This window comes from Hydra vulgaris, chromosome 13, assembly GCF_038396675.1.
Source record: "Hydra vulgaris chromosome 13, alternate assembly HydraT2T_AEP".
Lineage (NCBI taxonomy): Eukaryota > Metazoa > Cnidaria > Hydrozoa > Anthoathecata > Hydridae > Hydra > Hydra vulgaris.
Window position 1 is genome coordinate 42,737,201 of NC_088932.1, and position 11,036 is coordinate 42,748,236.

General features: G+C 30.8%; 2 protein-coding genes across 2 annotated transcripts; both read right to left on the reverse strand.

Moving 5' to 3' along the window:
- Window positions 1–526: 526 nt before the first annotated feature.
- LOC136089901 (zinc finger MYM-type protein 1-like) lies at window positions 527–1,915 on the reverse strand. Its single transcript, XM_065816000.1, has one exon. It carries the CDS (start codon window positions 1,913–1,915, stop codon window positions 527–529), a length of 1,389 nt encoding a protein of 462 aa, XP_065672072.1.
- A 117-nt stretch (window positions 1,916–2,032) lies between these two features.
- LOC136089902 (zinc finger MYM-type protein 5-like) lies at window positions 2,033–2,893 on the reverse strand. The gene has a single exon (XM_065816001.1). It carries the CDS (start codon window positions 2,891–2,893, stop codon window positions 2,033–2,035), a length of 861 nt encoding a protein of 286 aa, XP_065672073.1.
- Between the last annotated feature and the right edge of the window lie 8,143 nt (window positions 2,894–11,036).

Genomic DNA, 11,036 nt, shown 5'->3' on the forward strand with positions numbered 1-11,036 from the left:
TTAGTAACGACAGGACTTCTAGAAGATCATGTGGATCTTGTCATGAAGCCCTTTAGAATATATGGTTAATTTTTGATAAAAATACAATGTCTTAAGTGAAATAATAATAATAATACAACTTTATGCAAGAACATGTAAAAACCAAGATAAAATTTTAAAAAACCAAGATTAAAAAATAAATAAAATATACAAAATAGAACAACAACGAACAGGGCCGTCTTAAGGCCATCGGGGGCCCTAGGCTAGACTTAATTTGGGGCCCCCTTTTTTCTTAGTAAAAAAATTAAATCAAATACTAAAATAGGAAACATTTATTAAAGCAATGATAAAATTTACATGTGACGTTTACGTGATTTTTTTTTTGAAAATTCTTTAATAATATCATCAAAATCAATGGTTAAAAGAACATCTGATTCAATTGACATTAACGTTAAGTTCAATCTTTCTTGCAGCATGGTTGAGCGGAGTTCATTTTTTATAAGTTTTAGTTTTGAAAATGATCGCTCGCCAGTGCAATTTGAGACCATCATTGACAGAAAAATTCAATGAAAATTTCAATATTTGGAAAAGTTGATTCCAAGTGGTCTCTTTTTAATGTTGAGTAAAATTCTGTAAATGAATGTTCATTTTTTGAAATGTAATATTTAAATTGCTGGCACTCAAAAAAAAGTTCATTTTCATTTATGTCCTTCTTATAAATTTGTGCTAGGTTTGAACAATGGTCTTTTAGTTCAACATTGGCAATTGTTTGAATGTTTACTAGAAATCCGAAATTGTCATTGATCTTCTCATATGCTGATGTTCTTTTTTCTAAATTTGATGTTAGTGAATCAATAACAGGAAGGTATGTTTCAATTTTGAATTTATAACTTCCCTGAAATTCCAATTCTTCAGCCTCACCATCAAAGAAGGCCATACGTCGGCTTCTTTTTTTTGTTCTTTTTGAAGAATCTCTGTAGTCAGTGTTTGGAAGCAAGATTTTGGCTTTTTCCTGGTAATTCTCAAATTGACTCCTCAAATCTTTAATGAAATGCAACAATGACTTTAGAATCCGAACTGCAACATCCAGGTTTAAATTTTCTTTCTGTAAAATCTTCGATGTTTCATTAAAATGACAAAGAATATCATTCCAGAAAATTGTCAGAAAAACAATCTCAAAAGTGTTCATTTTCGTGATGAGATTTTGAGCATCATTTTGAGTTTCTTTTGACTGACTTATGTCCTTGATCAAAAATTCAAGTGCTTTTTTAATCTCATCATAACTGTCATGCAGACAAGACACCGCATCTGCACGTGCTGACCATCGAGTTCCAGAAAGCTGTTTGACAATTTTTTTGCCTTTGCCAACAAAAGACAGAAGCACTTGCCAACAATGAGTTGATGCAGAAAAAAAGTTGTAGAGGCATTGAACAAAGTCAAAAAAAATAATTGCTTCTAAACAATATCCAGCTGCACTGTTGCCAACCAGATTTAAAGAATGTCCAGCACAAGGAATAAACAATGCTGATTCACTTTTGTCTTTAATTCTCTTTTGTAGGCCTGAGTACTGTCCTGCCATATTTAATGCATTATCGTATGACTGCCCACGACAGTCAGATATTGAAATTTCATTTTCTTGTAAAAAATTCAAAACCACTGTTTCTAAATGTTCAGCTCCATGCCCGTGAATGGGAACATATTGCAAAAAACGCTCAACTGGTGCCAAGTCTTTAACATATCGAACTGTAAAAGTTGATTGATCTACATGTGACAAGTCTGGAGTTGAGTCAACGCTGATTGAGTAGTATTTTGCTTTTTTTAATTCAGAAATTATTTCGCTCAAAACTTTATTTCCCATTAGGCATATAAACTCCTCACAGATATTGGCGGAGAGGTATGAAGTATTACCTTTTCCAGAATTTCCATGTTTTTTCATGTGTTCATGTAGGAATGGGTCAAACTGGCTAAGTAACTCAAGAGTTCCTAAATAATTACCATTTTGCTCTGAACCAACGGCTTCATTGTTTCCACGAAATGGCAATCCTCTTGATAACTAGAACTTTACAACTGCAACAATTCTTTTCAGCACATTTTGCCAGTACAATTGTTTGTTATGTAACTGTTTTAATAATACAGAGTCAAGCTGGCCACTTTCTCTCTGCCGACTGGAGTAAGTAAGCATATTTTTGTGATGTTCAGAACCATTCTCGTGTCCAGATATACATTTTAAGGCATTTTTCCAGTCATCAAATCCAGTTGTGGAAAAATTAGAGTGTTTGCTGGAGAATAAGGTACAAGCAAAGCAAAAAACAGAACCTGTTGAAGGTGAGTATAATAGCCATTCACGATTGACAAATTCGCCATTGTGTAGTTCACGTCTAAAGCAAGACTTTGATAAGTATCTTTTTTGTCCGCAACTCAACCTTTCCGAATTTTTGAAGCTCCCATCATTGTTCTGGCACATGGACGGGCCATTAGAAATCCAAAATGATTGAGCTTCTTGGGATAACTGATGCCACAATGCTGGGTCAGTTTCTTGAGTAGTTTTTGTTGTTGCGTTTGGATAAGTTTTAATTTGTTTTGATTCTGGCTCCTGAGCTGGTTCTGGCTCCAGTACTGGTTCTAGCACCTGTGCTGGTTCTGACTCTTGCTCTGGTTCTGGCTCCTGCTCTGGTTCTGGCTCCTGTTCTGGTTCCAGTTCCTGTTGAATTTCTAGAGTTTCATTTGGCAACAAAGCACTATCAATGCTTACGAAATTTGAAGTTGGACAAAGAAATACATCTTCGGACACAACAGGCTTTGACTTTTGTACCAAAAGAAATGATGTCAAAGGAAGATATTTTGAAATGTCTTCTTTTGCTTTAGCGGCTTTTTTCCTCTTTGCAGCACCACTTTGATAAGTCCGATTAGACATGTTAAATGACTTTTTTTCAAAACAGATGTTTTAAGTTGATCACAGCAATTTCAAATTCAATCTAATGGGATATTTTAAGTGCTTGTATTTAACACTTCTTATCGGAAAATTTATGCTTATTTTCGGACGCATGCATGCATTTTTGCTTATCAAGAAAAAAAAAATTCCCTAGGGGGCCCCCAAACTGAAAAACTGATACTTTTCTAAAAATAATTTAAAAAAATCTTATCAAGAAAAAAATTATTCCCGAGGGGCCCCCAAACTATGATTTCTTCAGAAAATTTAGAAATATAATTTTTTGTTTATATAAATTTGAAAAAAAATCCAGACACATTTTGGGGGCCCCTAAAAATCGGGGGCCCTAGGCTGCAGCCTACCTAGCCTATGCGTTAAGACGGCACTGACAACGAACAAACAAACAAACAAAACAAAAAAGCAATTAAAAATAAATCAAAATATTTTCAATTAAAAATTCTTTTAAGTTTTTGTTTGAATGAAGCAAAAGTCAGTTGGGTAGAAAATCAAAATTTGGTAAGACTATTTTGTTCCAGAGATAAGGACCTCGATAAGAAACAAAAAACTGGTCTTTGCTTTTATGGCAAAAAGATGCAGTAAGATTGTTATTAATTCGAAGATTATATTTGTTTTTAGGTTTCATACAATAAATATTTTGTAATACGCTTGGCAACAAGTTTTCTCTACATTTAAACACAAAACATAAACTTTTAAAGACATTTTGTTGATATACATTTAAAATATTCATTTCTTTAAAAAGTTGTTTCGTATGAAAAAACCGATTTTTAAAATTATTGCGCGAGCTGCGTGTTTCTGATGAAGGTAAAGAGATTTTAGTTTTGTTCTATGAGTGCTTCCCCATATAATATTCGCGTAGTTTATATGACAATGTATAAATGAATAATATAATTGTGTTAACTGGTGTTTACATATTTGTCATATTAGTAAAAAGCATATTAATATCTTTATGAGACAAAAACAAGTTAGTGTCATCTGCAAAATTTATTGTTGTTAAGTTTGATGATTTATGAAGATCATTTATGTATATTAAAAAAATAAGTGGACCGAGTATGGATCCTTGTGGAACACCACATGTTATATTCATTAATAGATGAGATATAGAATCTTTATTGTAAACAAACTGTTTGCGGTTAGTAAGATAACTTTCAAACCATAATAGGGTTTTATCTTTAATACCATATAATATTAGTTTTTTTAACAGAATTTGATGATTGACAGTATCAAATGCCTTAGACAAATCAATAAACACTCCTAGTGTAAAACAAGAGTCTTTAAAAGAGTCAGTTATATTGCGCGTTAGTTAAAGAATGGCATGCTCGGTTGAATTATTTTTTTTGAAACCAAATTGGTTTTCGTATAGAATTTTATTTTCAACAAGATATGAGTAAATTCGGTAGTACATTATTTTTTCTAAAATTTTTGAAAAAACTGGAAGAACTGAAATAGGGCGATAATTTGTTATATTTGTACGATCCCCTGTCTTAAAGATTAGAGTTACTTTTGCTATTTTTAGTTTATCTGGAAAAGACCCTTGTGCAATGGATGCTCTGAAGATTTTATAAAGAATATCTTTTATAACATCGTAGGAATCAATCATAATATTTGAAAAGTCAATCACAATATTTGAAAATCAATCACAATATTTGAAATACATCGTAGGAATCAATCACAAAATTTGGGATGTCATTTCTCGAATGTTATTATACATCAATGAAATTTCGGATGTTGTTTCACGGATGTTATTATACATGGCAAAAACGGATGTTATTGCCCTGACCCAAAAGCACCAACATATTTTATATATATGTATATATATATATTTATAAATATATATATATAAATATATATATATATATAAATATATATATTTGTGATTATATATAAATAAATATATGTATATATATATGTATATATATATATATACTTATTTATATATATGTATATATATATATATATATATATATATGTATATATATATATATATATATATATATATATATATATATATATATACATATCTATGTATCTATCTATCTATCTATCTATCTATATATATATATATATATATATATATATATATATATATATATATATATATATATATATATATATATATATATATATATATATATATACAGTATCGGACAAAACGAGTGCAACCAAATAATGCTAATTTAGTTTCTTTATATAAAAGTGCTGCATTTTTTCAGTTTAGAGAAATAACTATGTAACTGTTTAGAGGCAAAGTACTTCAAGTTTTATTCATCACAAAGCTCATTATTTGTACACGAAAATTAATAAATTAATCAAAAAGTATTTAAAAAAGTTGATTTCCTTCTAAACAAAACAAGTGCAACTCGACAAAATGTTGACCAAGCTGTATTTCGCTATCAATATTTCGTGGCGAATCCTTTGTTGTCGATCACAGCCTTGCATCTTCGAGGCATAGATTTGATCAGGTGATCCATGAAACTTTGTGGAATCGCTGCCCAGGCTTTTTGGATTTGTTCAAACAGTTGATCCTTATTACGAACACCTTCACGATTAATTCTGCGGTTGACAATCTCCCGCAGGTTCTCAATAGGATTGAGATCCGGAGATTAAGGCGGCCAATCCATCACAAATAGGTGGTTGTCTTAAAACCACTGCTTGACTACTTTTGCAGTGTGTTTCGGATCGTTGTCATGCTGAAAAACCCATTTTATTGGCATATTCCATTCAGCATGAGGTAACATAACATCTTTCAGGATATTTTTATACATGAAACGGTCCGTTATTCCATTGTTTCGATGTATTGGACCTAGACCGTTAGCAGAAAAACACCCCCAGACCATTACATTGCCTTCACCATGCTTCACAGTTTTATGGCAGTAACGTAAATCGAGAAGTTTTCCGGCCGGTCGACGTACGCGGCAAATGCCATCGCTTCCAACGATGTTGAACTTCGATTCATCACTGAACAGGACAGTTCGCCATTTCTGCACATTCCAGTCAATACGAGATGTAGCAAACAGGAGTCTTTTCATCTGGTTTATTTAGTGAAATCAGCGGTTTATTTGCAGGGTGTCGAGAAAACAATCCGGCTTCAACAGCACGTCGTCTGATTGTTCGGTACAATACAGGCAGCTCTAATTGCTTTGTACCTCGACAGATGATATCCAGGGATCCTTGTTGACGGATCTGAAGATCATAGAATCCTCTCTAGAAGTGGTGGAACACGGTCTTCCTCCTTTGTTATCTGCTGCCAACTTCCCCGTAGAACGATATTTGGAACATAGTCTTGATGCGGTCCATTTTTTCACGCGATATTTATCACAAATACTTTTTTGTGACATTCCACTTACGTAATCGCCAATAATTTTCTTTCTTCGTTCCTATCCAAGACTTTCGGGAGCCATTTGTGAACTTGAAGTCATAAAAATAATAAAAATAAATAATCACGCTTCTCAAGGCTAACGTGTTACATTTACCTTGTGATGATACAATAATGCTCTGTGGAACACAACGTCTCGGTTGGATGTGGACTGTATTGATGTAATGAAACACTTGTTGTATTTCACTTCTTGTATTGATGTTCTTCGATAAAACACTTTGATAAAACTCACTTCGATAAACTGTCTTGATAATACTGACTGATTGACTTCCATATACTGACGGATTTACATGTTGATTTACATGTCTCTTATATAGTAAAATGAACCTGTGTAAACCTGTTCTGGAAGATTCTAGATGCCTCTTTTTGATGCTTCTGGAAGCTTCTTGATGCGTCTGGATGCTTCTGAATGTTTCTGGATATTTCTGGATGCTACTGGGTGCTTCCAGATGCTTCTTCTGGAAACTTCTGGAAGCTTCTGCATGCTTCTGGAAACTTCTGGAAACCCCCGGATACTTCCTTTAATTATTAAAAACTTCTGTGACGTTGACACGGACCAGACTTAAGAAAATGAAACAAACCAAAAAAGTTGCACTTGTTTTGTCCGCTGCATAATGGCACTTGTCAACGAAATTCTGCCTGTGTGCTGTCACCTGTCAGCTGATTGCTCATGTCATGGCATGCTATGACTCCAGACTCCTGAACTGTTTGCTGTGGTAGTATAGTTCGTTTCGTTTTTAAGACATGTAAAATTAGAAACACTTTTTAGCATTGTTCGATGTTGGTTGCAAATGATTTGTCAAAAACTATATAGATATATATATATATATATATATATATATATATATATATATATATATATGTATATATGTATATATATATATATATGTATATATATATATATATATATTTATATATATATATATTTATATATATATTTTTATATATATATATAAATATACTGTATTGTGAAAAAGTTAAGAACCACTAAATAAAAAAAAAAATTTTTTTCAAATAAATTTAATTAATTTTTATTCTATAGATAATAAAATAGTCTTTTTTTTCCAGCATATTAAATATAGCATGAGAAAAAAGAAAAAATTTTTTTTTTTTGAAAGTTAGTTAATAGAACCTATAAAAAATAAGGATTAAATATTATGTGTTAATTTTTTTAAATATTTTTTTGTGAAAAAGTTAAGAACCACAAAGAATTTTTTGTGCTAAATGCGGCGGAAACGTCTTTTTAAATTTATTTTTCCCTTTTTTTTAAAATATTCTTTTAATGACCTGATTTATTACCAAAGAACCAATAAAAACATTTGAAAAAAATTAATTTTTTTAAATACTTTTAAAAAAAGTATTTAATTTCAAACAAACAAAAAATTCGTTCCTTTTGAAAAAATGAGCAGAAAAGCTATTACCTATGAAGATCGTGTAAAAGTGGTGCATTTTCACCAGGAAGGTAAATCCGCTCGCGAAATTGGAAGAATAGTAAAGCGATCACATAGTTCGGTGCTAACAATCATCAAAAGATTCAAAGAGACGAAATCTTACGTTGATCGCCATCGTTCTGGAAGACCGCGTTTGACGGCACCCAATGATGATCGCCTTTTAATCAGGTTGGCAAAGAAAAATCGAACCATGCCGTCGCATGAATTAAGAAGGGAATGGAAGCTTTCAAATGGACGTCAAGCCTCGGCATCACTTGTGCGTAAGAAACTATTAGCTAACAATATGTTATGGAAAAAAGCTGTTCTAAAACCGCGACTTACCAAACGACATATAAAAAAGCGAAAAGAATTTTGCCAAAGCGTCAAAGAATGGTCTAAACAAAAATGGAGGACAGTAATGTTCAGTGATGAGATGAATATCGAGGTTGATAACCGAAAAAACCGAATTATGATTCGCAGGCAGCCTTCAGAAAAATATAATCACGATTGTATCGTTCAAAGAACAAAACAAGGTAGCGGGTCGGTTGGAATATGGTATTGCATGACATATTATGGTCTCGGTATGTTTAAATTATTTGATGGTCGACTCAACTCTACTTATTATGTCGATATTTTAAATAACAACTTGTTACCGTCAATTGATGCACTTGAGCAAAGCGTTCCGTTCATTTTTCAGCAAGACAATGCACCATGTCACAGGGCTAAAATTGTCTCTGAATGGTTCGAAAGTAAAAATATTGAGCGTCTAACTCGGCCACCAAATAGCCCAGATCTAAATTGCATTGAAAATCTTTGGAGTTGGCTTGATAAAGAAATTGCCAAGAAAGCACCAAGGAGCTTTGAGGAGTTGCGCAATATTTTACCAGCATTACTTGGAAATGTTCCCAAACATATTTTAGAGAATTTAATAGACTCAATGCCAAATCGTATAAATGAGTGCTTAAAAATTCATGGTAGAATTACTGTGGTAAAAATTATCGTTTTTTATTCTGTGGTTCTTAACTTTTTCACAATTTTTTTAAAATAAAAATTACCTATAAAACTTTAAATACATTTTTTATATTTGTTTAAAAGTTTTTATCACTATTATTATTTTTTATTTTGTTTGTCTATTTTCTAAAATTTATTATTATTATTCTTTTTACCAGAAAAATATATTCGGTTAAAAAAAAATTTAAAAATAAAAATAAATTATGATTTGTTTTTTTTGTGGTTCGTAACTTTTTCACAATACTGTATATATATATATATATATATATATATATATATATATATATATATATATATATATATATATATATATATATATATATATATATAAGGGAAGTGGGGGCATAACCGCATATGGAGGCATGACCGTTTTTCAACATTTCTCTTTGTAAAATGTTACCTAATATGGCAAAAAGCATCGGTAAATCAGTTTCCTTCATTTCGATTATGTCAAAAAGAACGCCTGTTGCGTTTCTGGGAAGTTGTACATAATAATGTCTATTTTGATAAAAAATATATTTACATCATATTTTTCCAGACCTTTTTTTTTGAGGATTAAGCAATACTTTTTTAGTGTTAAACATATTTTTTTAGTATTAAACATATTTGTTATCAGCATAATTTCATCAAGTAAAAACCGTTTTTGATATCGGCATAACTTAACGAGCAACCTATCAAACTGCATTTTTTCAAAAACTGTCCTCTGGGGCAGAATCGCATAGACGCACAGGAGGCACAACCGCGTACTTTTGATATTTGTCATCGTTAGATAATTATGAACGACAATAATCACAATCGTCACACTTGAATGCTTCATGTAAAAACTTAAATTGAAATAGTATTGTTTTGAAATGTCGGAAATAAGATTTCGTATTTTTTTATTTAATTTTTATAAATGAGTTTTTGATTAAAATTTAAAGCTAAGAGTATAAATTGATATCTTTTTATATTAAATATATCAAGATATCGATTTATACTCTTAGCAATATATAATAACATATATTACATTACACAATATATAATAATCACTAGATATACATAAATATAATATTTATGTATATCTGGTGATTATCATATATTGTAGGTATATAATTATGCATTTCCTAATTTGAATATATATATAAATATAAATATATATATATATATGGGTACTTTGATAAAAAATTCAATATAATAATACAATTACAAAACTTATGCTGTTACATAGAGCTTAATGAGAGCTATCCAATGACGCCTAATTTGTCTGTCTATGTTAATTATGACGAAAGTTATGATTTTTTTTCCGCGTGTTAAAGTGGTAATTTCTGCTATAGAAAATTAAAAAAAACCGCGACCAATATTTTGCGTTACTGGCACTAAAAACTGCATAAGTAAAAAACCGACTGAGATAATGTAATAAAATTTAAAACAGTGATTCATCATTATTAGATCTTTAATTTATTACATTTCTTATGGATCAAATAGCTTATTTTCATCTTATCAGATACAAAAAACAAAGTGGAGTGGGGGTGAATTTTGACGAGGATGCAATTTAAAAATTAATAGTTCACAAACTAAGTGCAAAGAAGACTTATTTTTCTAAGGTATATGACTCATTACATTAACTTTATGTTTAAGGTACAAATTACTAGTCTGCTGAAAGGAGGCTCATATAAATATTAATTATCAATATAATATTGAAAATCTTTTAAAATGGAGTAAAATTGACAACAACATAAAGTTAAACACAATTAATCATAAAAAATGATACTTTCAAAAGAACAAAAAAATAACCCTAACCCTAACCCTAACCCTAACCCTAACCCTGATTTAGTTTTCTATTGATTCAGGTTCACTAAATCACCAAGCAACGTCAGTCAAGAGGCTATCTACTGGTATTTTAAAGTCTTCTGCATCATCTTCTTCATCCTCTTTCCAATATGCAATTCTAAAACTAACAACTTTTTGTTCGTTGGGAAGCATTTATTTTTAAAATTGGGTAATTTATTTGCATAAAAAATACACAAAAGTAAATTAGATACATACATCCTTATGCAAATTTAATAAAAAAATAACTATCTAGCACAAAAAGCAAAAAATTTCGAGAATATAAACTTACCTTGTTTTGAAAATCAAATTTTTCACTAACAACACACTGGATGAAGGATTTCCAAGTTATTTATAAAAAGATTAAGTATTCAATGTTGAAATACAAACAAGCCTATTTTAAATTCTAGAGAATTTAAAGAGCAGTCTGGTTTTAAAAAAACACACTATCCAGAGATGACTAAAAATCGGGTTTATCAAGGTATAT

Bases quoted from the DNA above. Each gene is read 5' to 3' on its own strand.
- LOC136089901 (XM_065816000.1), bottom strand. From the start codon at position 1,915: ATGAAAAAACATGGAAATTCTGGAAAAGGTAATACTTCATACCTCTCC.
- LOC136089902 (XM_065816001.1), bottom strand. From the start codon at position 2,893: ATGTCTAATCGGACTTATCAAAGTGGTGCTGCAAAGAGGAAAAAAGCC.